A 21176-nucleotide genomic window follows, 5' to 3' on the forward strand; every position below is an offset into this window, starting at 1 on the left:
AAATTCTCGATAAGCATTTGGTTTTTATTTCAATAGAATGAGAAATGAGAATGAGTCAAGAATGAGAAAACTTAAAATCTTATTATTATGGGCTCCCAACTTAGATATAGTTACTATTTTAAGAGCATAAAGAAGTCGGAGAAAGGAAGACGAATGAATGCCATTGAGTCTATTTTGTTACTATGCTGTAAAAAAGAAATACTGTGATGATTGAATTCATATTACTTTGAAATATCATGTCCAAGTAATTTGTTATAGCTAAAATTTAAAATGATTTCATAAAAAAATCACGAAGGCAAACAACTATTTCAGAGTTTCACTAAAAATATTTCTAACATGTATTTGAGAGGCAAATCCTCACTAATACATGTCAAGATTTTGTGATAAACTTAAATTATCAACGATAAAAACATTTACTCCTTCCATTAATTACAAAATTTGTTTTTAATGTTTAAAAGTAATTTATTTCATTAAAAAATTAATTGCTTTAATTAAAATTGCTTATTAATGTATCTTAAAATGAATCTTCATCTTATTTATCTTTTGTCTGGATTTTACTGTCTGCATAGTCAAGAAAAATCACAATTAAAAAATGATTTTTATTGCGCTTTTAAACTAATAGAATTAAAAAATGGCATAGTATAATAAAATTCAATGATTTTGATTTTATATTTTATTTCTATTTTTATCTGCATTTCTTTTTGGAATGTCTTGAAAATTTATACAAATATATACTTATGTTATTTTTAATTATGACTAGTATTTTCAAACTGTAAGAGAATATTAACCCCGAAGTGATTCAGAAAATTCACAACAAAGTAATTAACTTGTATCAGATTGGCAAAAATAATAATGATAACCAAATTCTCATGCAGATTCAGATTCAATGATTATAATGCATGTAATTAGAAAAGTTTATTTAATTTTTTTTATTTACAAAAAATAAAATAATAATGAAAATCAACCGGAAATGCACATTAATATCCTGTATAAATATAAACAAGCCCTATTAAAGAAGAAATGATCACACGAATCTCAGAAGAGAAAGCAAAAATATTTTTAGTTATGTGGCAATCATTTAGTAACTTGACCATTTCAAAAATTGAGGAAATAATTTTCCATTTTATGAATCATTTTTCATCAAATGCAGTCAGTTTCATACCCAAACGTGCTATAATCCATCACAAACCATTAATCTTTCACGAATGAATAACATAATAATTTTAATCGTAAGGTCAAAATTTAAAAGCATCACATAAATACAAAACGCTACACTTTAACTCAACACTTTAAAGTTAAATAAATCGAATTATTATTAATTAAGGGACAAATAATAAATTGATAAATAAATAACATTTAAAATTTGACAGGTATAATTTACTCTCTAAAACAACATAAGTTATAATTCTGGGAAAGATAAACTGTATGATACTATGAATCCTGAGTATGATACAAAAATATTTAAAAGTAATTATTATATTTCAACTCAAATTAGTTTTAAATATCAGTAATCAATATTCTGCGTCATGAAAGTATATTTTAATTGAACTTAGCACTGTTTATGTAACTTATGTATATTATAATATTATAAGTTACAAAATTCACACATCTATTTGAACATTTTATTAAATTTGTCTTCATAAAGCCATGGAAATTGGATAATTTGAAGCTGACTACACGCACAAGGCAAAAAAAAACGGAAATTAAATTTTTAATTAGAAATATTATATTAACCGAATAGTTTTAGGCTGATTTTTACATACGAATGAAATAAATTCCTCAAAACGAAATGAATTTCCTGCTTTTAATGAGTCTGATAATAATTCAATGAAATGTTGAAGAAAGGCAGGAAAATTTTCTTTTAAGTCATGTGATGAACAATTCGCTATATTTTTCATATGAGATTGAACGAAAGCTCGAAGGAGAATTTCAAATTATGTAATAAACTCTCAATGGCATTATACTCTGGATTTCTGTCACAAATTCAGTTGAATAGACTCATGATCAGTACTAATTAACAGTAAATGGTGAAGTTGGAGCATTATCAGGTAGAAAGATTGCGTTACAGTTGGAAAAAACTGAAAAATGGATGGAAATGATTTAATATTGGGCTAAAAAAAAATATCGAAGAGATATTTTCAGAGATGCGAGAAATTCTGGAGACGTTTCAATGAATATTCCATTGGATTTTGTTTATGTGGACTCTCTCTCCGAGTCTCGTTCCAATTTCATCGATAACCATAAGGACAAAAAAAAAAAACTTTTGAATCACCAATTTAGTATTATGAGTGAATTGATGAATTACTATTTTAAAAAGTAATTCGTGTATTTAATATATATATGTCGTAGCAGGTGTTTATATATTAAATACACATAATTTTATTTTACGCTTTTATTAAGCAGAAATGTGTTAAGTTTCTCAAAATTATAATGAGCTGAAATTGTTTGATTATCCATCGTATAATCAAACATAATTGTATAATTATGATTGATTATGTCTCATTGTCTAATTTTTATTTTTTATTTTCAGTCTTCTAATCCATATTTGGAAGGAGAAAAATTGCCTGTGATTGCTAAAAAAGCACCGAAAACATCAATAATGTAGCAGCACAGCAGATGTATTCGGCCTTTCGCTTGTTAATCGCATATCCTTAAATGATCATTTGTAGACAAATGTTGAACCTAAGCTTTCCTCTACAGCGCTTCTTGAAGAAAGTTTTAGCAGTGTCTTCCTTTGTTATAAAATAATGTAATATTATACTATGCATATCGGATGTTGTTAAAAAGAATTCTTCCTTATTTTTAAATGTCAGATATATTAGAAAGAGAATTTAAATGTGGACCACAGGACTTGAATGATAACGAAACCTTTATGTGAATGCTGACATGATTTCCACTGTATTTTTCCAGAATGCTCGACCTCAAATTATTTCTCTGTCAATAAAAGTTATTTATTGTTCAAAATGGTGTCTGTTTTTACTAAACTTTGAATTCATATTTACTTAAAAAATCAAGTGACTTTGATGGGAATTCTACATTCAAAATATTTTGGGATTTTTTTTTAATTACTGAAAAATGAGCGTAAATTGAACCTGTATGTTTAGTTATTTCCTTGTCAGTAATTACCTGGTGATTAGCTTCTGGAAGTAACTATACCTTTTTCAACAATTCATGCAAAGATATAAAAGCGAAATATAAGCCTCTTTTTACTATATCCTCCAGCGCCATCGGCACTGCATTTCTTCAGTACTTTAGAATCGTTGCCTTAAAAGCAAATTCTTTTATACAGAAAAAAGTCGCACGGAGAGATATCAAAGGAATATTCTAGACGAGGAAGCATCGAATGCAATGTTTTGACAGCTAATTTAAAATTAGAATGGGCCTGCGAGTAGTTGCCTTTTTGTGACGGAACGTCAATGAAGCTATGTGTATATCTTATTTTCGTATGCAATTTTCATTATATATTCAATAAGCATTAAATTTGCATTCCTACAAACTTTTAAATTTAGATATTTAATATTTTTACTAATTAAAAAAACACTAGGTTGATCACAAACAATAACTTTCCTATTACAAATTATTAATATATGTTTACTTCCGTTTTATGAGCATATATCTTCACTTTTCACATAAACACGAATGATAAAGGAAAACTGTCTAAGTTATAATCTGAAATTGAATTCATGAAATAAATTGCATAATTACAGTAAAAAGTAGGAAATGAGAAAATATTAAGAACTGATTACCTATTTAAATAATAAGCGATCTTAATTAAATTGTTAAATTGATGTTACGACATTGGATATAAATAATTAAGTTTTACGTATTTTATTACTTAACATGCAATGATATTTATAATAAAAATATATTTATTCCATGTATATATATATATATATAAAAGAACTGCTATATATTGGGTTGGTAACTAAGTAATTGCGGATTTTAAATAAGAATGAAACTTTTGCTTAAAATATAACTTTGTTCAATTAGGGGTACTGTCCGCTTTTGTCGATGGCCTTTTGCCATCGTTCAGGCGATGTCATAATTCCACCTTCTTAAAATTTCCGATCTTTGCTATCAAAAAAGAGTATTAAGTGTGATTTGACATTAGCGTCATTAAAAATTTTACCGTTTAGGGAGTTCTCCATGGAAAAAAAGAAATGGTTGTCTGAAGGCGCATGGTCAGGGCTATATGGTGGATGTGGAAACACATACAACCCAGATCCAATAATTTTTGGCGAGTAACCAAAGATGTGTGGGGCTTTGCATTATCATGGTGGAAAACAACATCGTTCCGATTTACCACTTCTGGCCGCTTTGCTTGAATTGTATCGCTCACTTTGGCGAGTTGTTGAATGTACACGTTTGAATTGATCGTTTGATTGTTTGGTAAAAGTCCAAAGTGCAGAATATCGTTATAAACCCATCAGAATGACAGCATAATCTTTTTTGGGTGAATCTCTGCTTTTGAAGTCGTCTGGGCTGGTTCATCTTGCAGCCCCCACGATCTCTTCCCTTTAATTTTGTTATAAACTATCCATTTTTCGTTGCCAGTAATTAGTGTTTTCAGAATTGGATCAATTTCGTTGCGTTTCAGAAGCAAATCGCAGATGCTAATGCATTGCGCCAAATGAATTTCCTTAAGCTGGTGAGGGATCCATAGATCGCGTTTTTTTTATATAGCTAAGCTTTTTTAATTTTTTTTTCAATTCATGTATGCGATATATTGAGCTTCTTTGCAAAAACACATATTGTGCTATGACGATCTGAATCGATAATGGCCTTGATATGTGTCTTATCGACTTCAACTGGACGGCCAGATCTTTGAGCATTTTTCAATGAAAAATCATCTGAACGAAATCTGGCAAATCAATTTTGACACTGCCTTTCTTTCAAAGCTTCATTCCTATATATGGTATATAATTTTTTGCATGCTTGCGATTGCGTTCTTGCCTTTTCAGAAATAATACAAAAAAATATGTCTGAAGTTCACGTCTTGTTCTTGTATTTCTAAATTGAGATAAAAACGAAGCTAAAGAACTAATCGATATAATTTTTTTACTAAATGAAAGGTAGATGTCCAAACAATAAGAAAAAAAATATAAGTTAGGTACTTTGAACATGTTAACGAAACAAAAGAAAGTGTAAAATCTCTCTGTCGACAAAATCCGCAATCACTAAGTTGCCAACCCAATATAAATATCTATCATATTTAAGAGAGCAACATTAATAATATTCTGTATATATTTGAAAAAGTTTTAATTTACAAAAAATCCTACAAAGCCTTACAGTACCACCAACGAAGAATACTCAAATTTTGAATGGATGAATAGAAAGCGAACGAAAAATACTGTACTGATTAGCTCCTACGAAAAATATTGTACGGTTTAATTAGATGACTAGAAAGCGTCGATAAGAAAAATAACAAACCTTCCCCTCTTTTTAGCTCAAAGCCAGGAAACAAAGTACTTCCCATCTTTAGAGAAATTACGATGACAATTATTTGATGTATAATGAAAGAAATTTTAACGTTTAACGCGTTTTATTTGGTATTCATAGTATTTTTTACAATATATTCATTCCATGTATGATAAACATTTATATGATCCTTAGTAAGAGACAAATCACAATATTATGCATGATTTAGGAAAAGTTCGAAATTTCAATAAAATTCTGTGATTCTCCTACGAAAAATACTCAAATTTTCTGGAAGATTACATGAGTAGAAAGCGTCATTCAAAAAAGTAACAGACCTTCTCATCCTCTAAGCATGAAGCCGGGAAAAGCAGACTTTTCACCAAAGCACTTCCCATTTTTAGTGTATTTTCACCTTAAACGTCGACCATTAGTCTAATGTTGATAATTAAGGAGACTTAAGTAAAAGAGGTATCTTCCTTGAAAAGTGTTGAAAAAGAAAGAAGCTTACTCAAGAAATTTTTATGCTTCAGGTATCTTCTTCGCATCACGTATCGTTCCACGTTAGATCCCAAGCGATGACAATTGCTTAATTAGGAAAAAGGCAAAAAAGGGACGGTTCGGATTGTTTTTTTCCTACCGCCTTCAAAGAATTTGGAATATTCTCCGAATTTTCATTATAAGTAGTTATTGTTTTTTGTAAACTTTGATGAATGAGCATGATTCAGTTGATTTTTAAATTAAGATGAGTACAAAGAATCTCATGCTAACTGATCCATTAATTCCATTAAAACCTTATTTAGGAATTCGTGTAACCGATACGTATCATCTATTTATCTTATGGCTTATAATTATTTTGCAAAGTAATTTATCAGCAGATACTTTATTCTGCGAATTTTCATTACAAACAGTTATAGTTCTTTGTAAATGACGATGATGAGCATGATTCATTTGATTTTTAAATTAAAATGAGTACAAAGAATCGCATGTTAACTGATCCCTTGATTCCATTAAAACTTTATTTAGGAATTCATGTAATCGCTACTTATCTTCTATCTATCTTATGATGCTTATCATTATTTTGTAAAGAAAGTTTTTGGCAAATATTTTATTGTAATATATTACAGATGCGTTCTCTACACCAATATGAAGAGTATGGTGTATTTCGTAAATATATGGGTATAGTATATAAATTTTTAAAAGAATTATTAAAATTAGGTTGTAATTGAATATAAAATAATAAGTACAATTATTTTAAACAGTTTTTATTTAAAACGAAACGGAAACAATTTAATCATAAACTACACAATCAATATAAAATGATTAAAGAATTAGCTGAATGACGTGTAAATAAAATTGCAAATATTCCAATTAAAATATTTACATTTGTAATATAAAATTATATAAATAATATGGAAATAAAAAATCATCTGAAATTTACATATAAAAAGGATGGAGTCATTCATTGAGTTCTTGCAGTATAAGCAAAAATGCTTGTAATGCCTTTAACATCTAAATTTCTGGCAAATTTCACAGCTAAACATTGTGATTCTCGTGTGCTTGTCATTTGGCTGATTTGTATCTTTTTGATCCGATGACACGTCGTTCACTTCTTCAAAACCTAGTTCTGCCTTCCTTTTTGTCACTTTTATTTTCAATTCGCTTTGTAAAGAAGTAAGGGCTCTTCGCTAAAGGCATTCTTTCTTAAGAGAGTTTGTCAGATGTTGATATTTCCTTCTAAGCAACTTTTTTTTATTGCCCATCGAAGGAATAATGTAGATATTGACAGCAGCTACTTTATTTTTAAAACAGTTTTTTTTAATAAAGTAGAAATAAAAGAAAATGCAGAAAAACTTACCTCAATGATCACGTCTATCCCTGAAATACAAGTAACAGATTATCAGAATTCTATTAATGCCTCAAATTCCAATTGATGACTAACAGTTTGTTGAAAGGAGATGAAAGAATAACTAAACTCGTACTTTTGTAGAGACCTGTACTAAAAAGATGTGAAACGAAATTCGTTTGCTAGCATTAGCTGAAAGAGTAATAAATTTGCATACACTCATAATTGTTCTTCATATGTAATAAAAAAATATCAAACTTTCAGTATTCATACCTGATTATCTTCATTGACTTATTTTTGAATATATCTTGATCTAATAATGTATCACATATCGCATTTTAGCAACAAGTATAACAAATTAGATTAATTTGTTATTTTGTCTTCTATTATATCATGATTTTTTACAACATTTTTATTTAAACAATAATGGCTTTACATTATCATTGTTTAAAAGTAAAAATTTCGTTAGTAATTATAATTGTTGTGTAATTTTTAGGTTGCCTTCTTTAAAAAAAATACCAAAGAATTGCTGAGTGAAGGAAGGAATACTGAAAGAGTAATTTCCTTTTTTTATATGTTTATCCTTATCAATAAGACAACTTGAAATAAATGTTATTATAAAATTAACCTGAGTGAAGCCAGGGTGTTTTACCAAAATGGTGTATAGGCTTATTACTATAAGCTTTAAAAATATATAGTTGATTGTAAATATTCTAAAACAATGTCGTTTTTTGCAATAAATCAAAATTTTCCATTGCTTATCATATATAACAAAAGTTCATATTTTTGACCAAAGTTTTTGTGAGTGTTGGAAATACTATCTTTCTGAGTTGATTTTTCATTTCTATTTAATAATATTTCTTGAGGGGAAAGGAGAAATGTTAACTGGATTGAATTTCCTTTTTTATTGAAAAAAAAAACAAAAACAAATAGAGATAATTAAGGCAGTGGAAATCTCTTCCAGGCATAAGAAATAAAAAACATGTTATTTTTATATAAAATTAATAACTGCACAACAAAAATGCATTAACACAAAAATAATGTTATTACCCATTAATAGCATTAGCCGTATCTTCTTTAAATTTTTCGTATCTTTTTTAAAGAATTTATAATACATTCAAGCAGTTATTTCTAACTTTTCAATAAAAATAAATTTGAAATAATAATCTTTAAGGAAAATTTGAAGAGAAGTACTAATGTCTATAAAATTCTAATGAAAATCTGAAGAAGTATTCTAATAACTATAAAATTCTAATAAAACTTTAAAGAGAGATATTAATAACTCTAAAATTCTAATTAAAAACTGAAGCGAATAACTAATAAAAAAAAATTTCGTGAGAAAATCTGCATAAATGAGTATAAAATTCATTTTGAGAAAGTCCCTTAAAAAGTTGAAGCATTTCAAGAAATATATATTTTTTTTCTTCGTTTAGGAAATGAATGAGAAAAAAATAAGTGAATAAAATAGAATCAGATAAAAATCAAATTCTGGAATTGTATTCAAAAGAAAATTTAGTGTCCATCAAATTGCGCGAATGTAATTAAGATGATGCATGAGTAGTGGTCCGTGGACCTTTGTGTGACGGACTACACATTCACTCAATAGGAAAAAAAATATTTGTTTAATCTGATATAATCTTGTACCAGAGGCTCTCCAACGTAACCATCTGGAGTTGGAAGATGATGAAATAGAATTGAATCGTAAGATTTAGAGTCCTAAAATTTTAACTTCCACAAGTGCCTGTTTTCAAAGAGGAAGATTATAGATAAGGTAAATTTTAATTTTATTTATTTTTTAAAAATTTAAATGGATTAAAATATACTCTATCTGCACGGAAGTTAAACTTTTCCTTAAATAATTTATCGTTAAAAAATTGAAAGAACATTTAAATTATATTATTTATTAATTTTAATTGTTTTTATTGTGTTTATTAATCTATATATCAATACTGAAATAGAATAGTCATTGAAATCACAGCTTGATAAGAAAATTAATAAGCTTCTGAAAAAAAGTTAGAATTCTCATTCTTGAATAATTAATTTAAAATGGTGATAACTTATCTATTAAAGTGAATCTGATCATTTTTCTTATTAAATTTTATTACCAATTTTTATTGGATCATTATTAATAAAAATTTTATTTATTATGAATATATTTGGTTAAATTAGCTAAAATGCATGAAAATCCGTTGGTTAAATATTGAAATAAAAAATGCATTTTAAATTGAAATAAAAAAAAATTTAAATGATCTTTAAAACTTACATTACAATTTAAAAAAAGAAATGTGAGAACATTTTTTTGTGAAAACATTTATCAAAATTTCATTGCAATAATTACGCAGAGACAAAACTTTTTAAACGAACTTTAATCTTAGAACTAAGATATCAAAAGGTCCTGTAGAAAGAGAGGCAAAATAGTGATTACTTTTTTTAAAATTCACTGCAACTTTCGTACATAGGCTAACTAATATCAGAACTATTATTTGAATTTTCAAATGATATGAGACAGAAACATAACATAAAAAAAGGGATTTAAGAGAAAATGTTTATTGAAATTCCGTTCCAACTATTATGCAGAGACAAAACTGCAATGTTTATAAGTTTCTAAAAGTAAACATAAATAGAAACTGCATCGTTATTTATTTCCTCTTCACATTTATCTTCACATAATGAATTACGAAATTCTTTCTTGTTTCCTTTTTACTTAAAAAATTAATTTACTATTTAGGTAAATATAATTAATTAATGAAGTAAATTAATTAAATTTTAAATAAAAACTTAAATGTGTAATTAACTTTCGGAGATTATGATATTTCTTATTATTTAATCAGACATCAAAAAACTGTTAACTTCGGTCTGCAATCCAGTTTTTCTTTTCCCTTACTCTGCAAAATGATTTATATTTGTCTTACTATAGTTCTAAGTAGTTTTGAATAATTTAATAATTTATTATAGATGGTATTTGCTAACTACATTTTTGACATAAAGAAAGAAAGGGATTTTAATCTGAAAATTAAATATTTTAACTATTTAATTTTTTTTATACTTTAGAGATAATTAACTGTTTGACTTTAAGAAAATACTTTTCATACAGAAAATTTAATTCAACTATTCGAGTTTTTAAAGAATTATGATTAATTAAATAATTATAATTTAAATATATTTAAAAAAATTAATCCCAAAATCTATTCTGCATTATTTAGAATTATGTTTACTTTGTCCTCTTTACTCGATTTTTTATATTATTTTACATGCTTTAAATAAATTTTGTAAAATTAGTAAAATTTTGTAAATTTTAAAAATAAACATTTTAGCACTTAGAGTGATTTTTATAAAGGTATTGCATTTATTATACTACTTATTATTTAACAGTTAAAGAAGACTTGATTTTTTAAGAACATTTAAATGTTAAAAAGTCAAAGGCAGATTATCCAATTAATATGTATACATATTAAATATAAATTACAACATATGCAACACATATGAAATGGACTGATAATTGAAACATTAAAAATGTGAACAATTCTTGTAAGTATTTCTTACGTGAATTCCATTGGATTATTTTTATCATCCTCTCATAAAAAATGGCGAAAGATTTAAACATTTACTCTTTGCTCTTTATCTAAAATATTACTTAAATTTCCCACAGAATCATTTCTCCAGATTAAAAGTCCAATTTTCTAATAATTAAAAAGGTCACGTAAGGAGTAAGGAGAAAAGCGACAAATAAAATAACGAAACATTAAGTATTATCGTGACACTTAATGACACTGCGTCTAAGGAAATGCTACTTTGATGTCATTAAGCAATCTGTAATCAACCGAATGCCCGCATTTAGAGAAAACGTGCGGAATGATGCTTTCTTCTTTTTCTAGGACATTACGCATCCTCCTCCCACACGTAACGTCTTCCGATTGAAGTAAAGCGCTTCTATTAATCCTAAATTATGGCTAGCAATTACAATCCCACATAAAAGAGAATTGTGTTTCGAATGGTCCGTGTAAAAGGCTTTGGTTCAAGCCTTGTCATGCATTTTATGAATGGTTGTTTTTGTACTTAAAGATAAGTAGCAAAGTATGATTGGTATTTTAAACGTTAATGCATTTAGTAAACGAAGTGTTTTTAGTTTAGGTGAAAATGGCATTAAGGTTTGAATATTTTAACTTATATTAAAAGGAAAAAATATTTTATATTGGATAGGTTCTTTATATGAATAAAATGTTTAGAGAAGTTGCCTAAAAAGCCAAATGAGACTTTGAACAAATCTGTCAACGAAAATCAAATATGCCAATATCAATCAACAAACCTCAGAATGAGATGAACATAAATTGCCAAATTTTAAAGAGAACGTAAAACGAGAGAATTCATTTGCTCCTTTTGTGTATTTATACTCTTTTATAACGATACCAAATTTTCAGGAGAACGTAAAACTGAACGAATTTTTTTTTTTTTTTGTTAATTTATTTTACTTATTTTTTTTTATTTATATTCTTTTAGAAAGATCATTTACAGACATGTTGTTATGATTTGATTCAAAATCAGAATCTACATGCAAATCTGTAATAACTAAAATATATTCATCTCTAGACTACAATTCATATGATTATGAATTACAAAATTAAGTCAAACGATCGTTTTTAAATTTCTTGGTAATTTGATGTTATCTTCATAAATAAATAGATAATTTTTTTATTATCTTTTTGGTGAGTGTGAAAATCATGAATAAATTCGCTAATGAAAATCGTGACGAAATCCGTCCTTATTAAAGAGAAGAGACATCCGTTTAGGAAATATCTGTTGGTTGCTTAGAATAGAATTAGACAGATTAAATTTCTAGATTTCTTAAAAATTTTTAATATGTGAACAATCCTTTTCATAACAATTCTCAGTATTCCTCCTAACAAATATTTTTTATTCCGAAGAAGTAAACTACCAGATATTGAATTAACTAGTTTAAATTAAGACTGATTAAAATAGTCTTAAGAAGATCACTAATAGTCATTAATAATTCTGTTAATATATATAAATGTATCACGCCATTAATGACAACATTCTATTATCATTGACCAGTTTTCCTAGTTTTTTTGCTTTTTTAACAGGGAAATATAATCTATTTTCCTTCTACACATTATTTTGTTCAGCTGTATTCTCAACTGTGACCTTTTCACTATGGAAGACTAATGATAATGATAATAATAAGATAATGATAATTAAATTACGATTTCATTGAAAATTGTCTGTATACTTGGAATGAACAAGATTAAACTATCTGAGACTTTAAGAACACAGAGAGATTTGTTCTTAAAATAGATGGTTAACTATCATTATCTAGATTTGATTGCAAATTTCGTTTTATACTCGTCGGCTATCTTCAAAACAGCACACTAATCTAATAATATCAAAATTAATTAAATCCATCGGTGCAAGTGCCTTGAAGTCAAGGTATCTTATACCTAAAACTATTTTAAATTTGTATTATTTAATGTAAAGAATAAGAACTATCCTTAAACCATCAGAAAATATCTCTAAAATTTTCTCACATACACTCTAATAAAAATCTTATCCTTCCTCTTCCCCCATTAAGTTGTGAACTTTCGGATAAGGCTGCTTTACATAGCATTGATGAACAATAGTTGCACAATTTTGATCACTGACATGAATCTAGCGTTTTTACAGAATCTATCATGTGAATGCAATTGTTTGGCGTTTAATCTTTGACCTGCGATTAATAAACAAGTAGCCAAAAATGATATTCGCAATCTTTCTTTGATGCTCTGTATCACACTTACAGAAATCTTCACGTCGAAATTCTTTTTTCTGCAAAGTCCATTCTGCTCATGAAACTGGTACATATTAAATAGTTTGATATTGCAAAATAATTTTTTGTTACTTTAATTTCTTAAATTCATTAACCTAAATATATACTATGTGCTTTTTTTCAATTGTAATATATATTACGTGAATCATATATAAAATAAAAGATCTTTTAGTTGCACAAAATGAAAAATACTATATTTATTGGGAAAAAAACAATTATGTTGCATACCTGAAGTTTCCTTAATATTCACTTTCTACATTTAAATATTTATCATATCTGGTCACGAGCTTCAGAATTTTCATGTTATACTCTTCCTCTGCAGTTCATTAAATCAGGTGGTCACTGCATTCAAACAAAAGACTCGGTGCATTTCATACCAAAAGTCGCTACTATTGATGCAAATCGTTATTGAGGCTCTATAAAATTACACCAAACCATCAAAAGCAGAAGACGAGGAAAAATTGAGTTTCTTCGTGACAATGTCCGTCCTTGCGCTACAGAAGCAACTCAAGAATTGTTGGATCAATTCAGATAGGAAATTTTTAATAATCTACATCATAGTCCGGACATCTTTTCCTTAAGTTGTTATAGTTTCAGCTCGGTAAATGTTTTGGAATTGATGAAGATTTGAAGAAATGCATTGACCACCTGGTTTAATAAACTGGCGGCAGAACAGTATAACATAGGAATTCTGAAGCTCATAACCAGACACGATAATGTTTAGTATCTATTGTATAAAAAAATAATATAAATTTCGAAATAACTTCAAGTAAAATAGTAAAACACACACACACGAAACATGACCACCTGGTTTAATAAACTGACGTCAAAACAATATAACATGGGAATTCTGAAGCTAGTGACCAGACACGATAATGTTTAAATGTAGGAGGTCATTATGTAGAAAAGCGGAGGAAGCTTCAGTTATGTATTAAAAAAAACAGTAAATATTAGTTGATAGCAATAATAGCTGAAATAATATTCAATTGCAGATTACCTTCAAAAGAGATGGTTTCAGCATCTATTGTATAAAAAAATAATTTAAATTTCGAAACAACTTCAAGTAAAATATTTAAAAGAAACAAATAACGAAATATGGCCACCTGGTTTAATAAACCAAGGACAGAACAGTATAACATGAGAATTCTGAAGCTCATGACCAGACGCGATAATGTTTAAATGTGGGAGGTCATTATGTAGAGAAGTGAAGGAAGCTTCAGTTATATAACAAAATTGTCGGGTTGTTTTTTTTCCTATGAATATTCATAAATATTGTGTTTTTTGGTTTCTATAATTAAATTAACTTAATTTTCTGGAAGATCCTCGTACATTAACTACACAAACTATGCGAATGCACTCGAGCATTCTGTGTTTCTGACTCATTATTTAAAATCATTACTAATTAATCGTCAATTATATGGACTTACAGAATAGCTTCGCACAAATCATTAAGATTCCCTTTTTTTATTGCCAATTTTTAAATAAAAGGAAATAATGAATGGATAGCGAAGAATTTCAAGCTTTAGATCTGCATTTTAAATGAAAATTATTCCTTTATTTTCTAAAATTCTTATCCTGGAAACGAATAAATAAGGAAACATTTCAATGCTATAAAACTGAAAAATGTTTCAAAGTTTGAGTCTTCGGGTATTTCAGCCATTGTCGTTAAATTTGCTATGTTATTCTTGTTAAAATTCAGGTTTTTATGACCTGTATAAAAATTAAACTTTAAAAGTTAAAATTTTAAAATCTAAATATGAAAATGCTATTTTTAAAGTAAATTTCAATTAAAGTTTAATGCTTCGTGTTTCAATTCCTTATTTTGGAATAAATATGAAGGATTTGGGGAGTATTTTCATTTTTATTTTATATTTATATTTGACGCTATGACTATAATAAATATTAATTTCAAAAAAGTTTTGAATTTTAGTATATTTTTGTTTTTATCTTAAATATGTCATATTAAACATAAATCGCAGATAAAGATATAAAAGATTAAAGCTGTGACTCATTAAATAATTTGCTCTTTTAAAAACCACTCCTTTTTTAAGAGTAAAATGCTTCTCCATTTTCTGACTAAAAAGGAAACTAAAAGAAAAAATTCTCGTTCTGGAAGAAATTCGTAGAAAATTAGCTTTCAGGCCGAAAGGGGAATAGAAATTCCAAGAAGCTATTCTTTTACTAAAAGAAGAAAATTCCGAGGAATAGAGCTTTATCCAAAAAGAAAGAAAAGAAATCTGAGAAAACTATTTTTATACGGAAGGAAAACGGAAAACCAGAAACTTTAATCAGTCGAGCAGCAATGATCAGTTATAGATACAGCAGGAAAGATTTTGAGAAAAATGACCGAAAAAAAAAAGTTTAGACCTTACTAAATAAAACGAAAAAAGGAACGCCCTAAGTGATTCCGGATCGATGACCGGTATGTGTGCATGGAATTCTTTTGAACAAATGTTCGGAAACTGACCTCTGGTCACTCCTTCAGATGATCATGCGTGTGAAAACTGGGTGTTTGGGTTCCTAAAAGAACATCTCCTGTACAAAGAGGCCGGTTCCGTTGCGTGTGTTGGGGGTGGGTACATGACTTTCTGAGCAAAAGAAAGCGAACGAAATCTGTTCTATTTGCGAAGAGGGGGTGTTGTGGCTTCGAATGAGTAACGACGTGTTGCAGGCGATCGAATCGAGTGAGGTGTAATTCCCGGCTATGTGCGCTCATGCACCGCTGAGAGAGGAGGTTGTCACATCGAAACAGACGACACAAGATGAGTGCTGTGAATGTAAATCGATGTGATTCTTTCTCAAGACGACACATTTTATCCTCGGACCAGTAAATGAGACCCCCGGCGTTGAAAAAACTACTGACCCATCATTTTTCCATGTAGCAATTTTTGTCAGTTTCCAAGCAGGCTGACTTTTTTTTTTAAACTTGTTACTGAATGTTCGAGTGGAAAAAGAATATCGCGGTTCCATTTTCATTATATGAATTTTAGCCACAACTCAGAAGCAGGGGACAATTCAATGTAATATACTTCCTTAAAAAATATGAGTTTCAAGGCCCATCCTATCCAAAACTATTTATTTATATTACTTTAATTCAACAACTATATAAGTATTTTTAATTAACAAATATTATAATTAATTGAGTAGTAGGATTTAACATCTATTATATAAAAAAATAATTTAAATTTTAAAACAGCATCAAGAAAAATAATAAAAAATATTACAAAACATTTTAATATATTCTGAATATTCAAATACAAAATTTTTCAGAAATGCAGTTGCTTACCTGCTAATCAGTAATTATTGTAAACAAAAGAGCTACTGCGTACTGCGATTTTTACATGAACATGAAAAAATTGAACAAATAAAAACACTTGAGAATAAATCCTAAAAATAATGTTCTGAAATTTAAAAAATTATTGGTTTTAAATTTGAATACATTCAAGTACATGACCCTTGTAAATCAAACGGAAATAAAAAAACTGTTAGCTTGTAAATACCAGAAAAATAATACCTCTAAACATCGAGACCCCCAGAATTGTGGGCCGCCTAACACTTGCCTCTTAAGTCTATTCAATAACTCATTCCTGTTCGGAAACTGACACATGGAGGAGAAAATGAAGTATTAATTTACCAGGTCACGATAGAAAAAGGAAAACCTCTATGTTAAAAACTAACTGAATTAGAAAGAAAAAAAAAGATGATTTAAACCACTTTCTTTTACCATTTGGAACAGTGAAAGTGGGGATAATATACGAATGAATAATGACATTCTTTAAATTAGTTACTAAAAAGTTTACAATTTGTTGACTATAGTTTCGGCTGTAAGAGTATCCTTATATATAAACGGACCAAAGAATGTTTCAAAAAAAGAACAGAAAAAATTCTTTGGTAATGTGTTTGCTTCACGCAGAAAAAAAAATTTATTATTTTAATAATCTTTTTTCAGTGGCTTTGCTCAACCTAAATAAGCGTTCATCAGCCAGTTCGGAATTCGACTATAATAATGGGAAAGAGAAAAATAATTGCCATTCGAAAACTTTTTTTATATTTTCCTCTTTACAATCTTAAGTTACCACGTAGTGCGAAATTTCAGACTGTGGACTGTGATTTTCACTCCTAATTATAATAATGTCATCTAAGGCACTGATATATATAGTCTTTAACTTGCAAAAACTAAAATTAATCTATTGAAAATTTAGTTAAGTAAATTAAGCAATTAAACATTGCTAATGCGATTTAAATTAAATTCACTCTAATACTGTTAATGAAATGAAAATGTTACTCTTAATGAAACGAATTCTTATAAACTGAAAATTATATAAGGAATTAAATAAAGTTTGAGAAGTAATGCAACCCCACAAAATTTAATCACAATTTTTGAATATAAATGAAATGAAATTACCAATAAGGCATAAAGCAAGAATTTAATACTTATTTCAAGCAATGAAATTTTTTACTTTCTTGGCAGAGGAATTTTGCAAGATGTACAGTACATTAGAAATTTGAATCATCTACTATAACTTTTTGTTTATCATTTAAGAATAAACTGACTCTATTATATTATTAAGGGGGGGGGGTCTGAGCTCATGAGCTACGTGAATTAGTAATGATTTTTTCAACCTAGCTGCAAATGTTCTTTCCTATTAAAATACGTCTGTCTTCAATTCGAAAATACAAAAACAAAATTCGTAAACTTGCAGTGAATCTCATGAGCTTATGTCTCATCGCCTTTGTTTCTGCATATTACCTCAATTTCTAATTTAATATATTGATCCCCATAATATTTATTAGAATATTGCTCAATCAATTTTAAAGACATAGCTAATCAGCTTTTTATAATACGGTAGTTTCAAAAAAAGGATAATAATTCTAACAGATAAATTTTGTTAAGTAGGTCGTATAAAAATTGTAAAAAAGTGTAAACTTTAACAAATCAATACCAGGTCGTTTCATAAATATAAATTTATTAACAACCTTATTTTGAAAATTTTTGCAATTTACAGTCCTACTTATTTCCAATAGGTAAAAAATTAAGGAATTTTTTTAGCCTTCGTGGAACACCCTGCAATCTTAAGAGAAATCACAACAAACGGTATAAACTTGTCATAGGTAGTACAAGCATTAGATATAGTTGCTCTGAAGAAATGAAAAGTAGAAAAATATTTAGTCTCTATCGAAAACAAATATATGTCGATATATTAAAGTTCCAAGATCCCATCGCACTTTGCATTAGCTCTTTGCAAACTCTATCAATTATAGGAACTGTCATTTGTTATTTTCCATTTAAGCTGCGGTGTAACATTCTTGAAGAAGAATATTAGTATAGGTATCAGTATATCAAGAACGTAGATGATAAAAGAGCATAAACGTTGTCATTCATATAAGAGTTTTAAAATTATTCGAATATTGTGGCACAGAATTTTCGACTAAGATGCACAACACTCATGATGTTGCATTTTTATCAATCTATAATAGAATCATGGTATTCGTTAAAAAAATAGCTTGAAAACATTCCTAAATTTAATAACTATTTTTCCTTTCCTGAAAGTGGGTGTTTTTAATAGTGTCAGATTTCTAAGGCTTAGTTCTTTAATCTCCTAACAAAATGACAAACTCTATTTTAAGCAATTTTGTTCATTTTTTAAAGAATGTCAAAGAGACATTATATTTGTGCCCACGTAAATCAATTTAGTTCTTTGAAATAACGTCTAGTGCTAATGTTACTGTTTTCAACATCAGAAATTCTGGAAAACTTTCAACATAGAATATTCTATATTTGGATTGAGTAGGCCGTTGGTGCGTAGGCTTTTTGAGAAGCTAGAGAAAAGCGAAATTTCATACGAGTTGTTTTAATAGAAAAAGGAAGTCCAAAAATTTACTCGATTTGTAAACACATTTTATAAAAACAACTTTTTTAACCAAAGCTCGTTATTCCATAAATGCCCCAAAGCACGTGCTTTGGTTGAATTTTGAAAAAATATTTCTAAATTTTCCAGTGGAAACTATTTTAATCTTTTGAAAATAAGAATTTTTAAATACCTCTAAAGTACTATACTATAATTTTGATTTATGTTACTTTATGTAGTAGAAAAATTAAAATTACTGTGAATTAAAGTATTAAATAAATATATGATATAAAAGGAAAATTTCTAAACACAATTAATCAGACTCTATAGAAGTATTGAAAATCTTAGCATAATTTCATTGCAATATAGAGTTTTATATTTTTCAGATAACACAACTTATTGCATTTAGAATATAGCAACATAAGCTATTTTGTCATCCTTTATAAGAATCAAAAAAGAGGCTACATTTTCCAAGACATGAATGGATGTAAATTGGACAATTGGATTCCAGTGAAAAGTGACGGTATAATACGAAATCATCTCTTTTTGACAGTTGTAAATACTGTTGCACCGAGTAGTTCTTCACTTATGAAAGACGATTCAAATTATAACAGAATTACTATGGATTAAGAATAATTTTATTTTCAGTAAAAGGTCACAAGTTCAAATGTATGAATATGCTTGTTTATATATTTACAAAACTCAGTCGCAATAACACTAACTATAACTATACGACAGTATGAGTCGAATATATAGTATATAATATTTCAGTATACTTTATCGCGTTCAGTTGCTCAGCCATATCTGAAAACTGAGCTCTCCAACAGTTATCCTCCTTTAAAGTCTGGAGAAGTAAAGGGTCGAAATTTCTGAAGATTTTTTTCACATCTCGAGAACCAAGTTTCTCTAAATTTCAAGATCAAAAATTTCAAAAGAAAAAAAAATGGCCCATATTTGTAATGGAAATGTATGAATGACTATATATATATATATATATAGTAGTACGTAGGTGTTCCTTTTATATATCCAAATTTTTTGTCCAATTTTAGCGAAATTCGACACATGTACTTTTCAAAAAGAGAAAAAGATCGCTGTCAATTTTTCAAATTCCTATAGTTAATTAATATGTTAATAAGTTAAAAATGAAATTTTAAGAATTTTTCCTCTAAATCTTACTTACCTTAATATACTCACAAAAATTATTTTTACGCCATCTGATAATTCAAACGATTAATTTTAATGATACCAATTTCACTTCAATAATGTTTTTCTCTAAATTTAATTAGTTTTCAAAATTTAATTTTATACACAATTCGTAGCAATATTTTTATTATAATGAATGGTTAAAAAATTAATTCGAAGATCAAAAATGAAATTCAGATGTATTAAGCATACAAAACGGATCATCATCAAGGGTACATCAAATATAAATTCTAAATTAGGGTAGATTATGTGATACTGAAAGATCTGTAAATAAAATCAGTTATCCGATATCGTTTCTGAAATATTTATTTAAATTTCTTGATATAATAATTAAACTATTTAAAAAATAGTGCATAAAAATAAAAAAAGAGAGACAATTTAAAATTAAAATTAAAAAATTCGAACCAATATTGGAGAATATTTAAAAAAAACAATCATGTGCAATCAGGAAACGTTTATGTCTTTATGCATTCATAAAATGAAAAATTTGTATGAGAGAAAACCCATTTAAATACTCTTTTAATTTGATATCTCATCACCTACTTCATTCAATTTGTGGTATCCTAACTGAATTTGTTGAAAGATTAGATCAGTTAATAATCTGAAACGAAAACTGAGATTTAATATAAAATCACACAAAAAAAACCACATTTTATGAAGCTTAGTATCAAAAGACTGGTTCATATAAAATTAATTTTCATTAATGAATAAACGTTTATTCTAGTGAAAAATGAACTTCGAAATTTCCTCTCTTCATCCTTTATTCTCTCCTCTTTACTTTGTCCCCCTCCCACCATTCTTTTGTCTGGCTTGAAGAGTACATAAAACTTTCTCCATGAATGAGTTTATCCGCAAATCCCGATAATTTAGAAAATATTTAACTAAACATGCTAATCATGCAATATTTAACCTTACAGCGGATGTGACCTCTATTCCAAAATCAAAGATCGCGTGTATTTCTTAGATACGCCATTATAAAATATAAATTTTTAAAGTTAATTATTAAAATTAAGTTCTAATTATAAGCATTGGACCTTTGGTTGTA

The 21176-nt window shown here is 27.8% G+C and overlaps 1 protein-coding gene across 2 annotated transcripts in view; it reads left to right on the forward strand.

Annotated features, from left to right (window-relative positions):
• LOC129958763 (neuroendocrine protein 7B2-like) overlaps positions 1 to 2958 on the forward strand; it is a 51001-nt gene extending 48043 nt beyond the window's left edge. For both annotated transcript variants that reach the window (XM_056071435.1, XM_056071436.1), the window contains one exon: positions 2531 to 2958. In XM_056071435.1, the coding sequence (XP_055927410.1) occupies positions 2531 to 2605 (75 nt within the window). In that variant the 3' untranslated portion in view covers positions 2606 to 2958. The remainder of the gene's footprint in view (positions 1 to 2530) is intronic.
• The last annotated feature ends 18218 nt before the right edge of the window (positions 2959 to 21176 follow it).

Source organism: Argiope bruennichi, chromosome X1 (assembly GCF_947563725.1).
Source record: "Argiope bruennichi chromosome X1, qqArgBrue1.1, whole genome shotgun sequence".
NCBI lineage: Eukaryota > Metazoa > Arthropoda > Arachnida > Araneae > Araneidae > Argiope > Argiope bruennichi.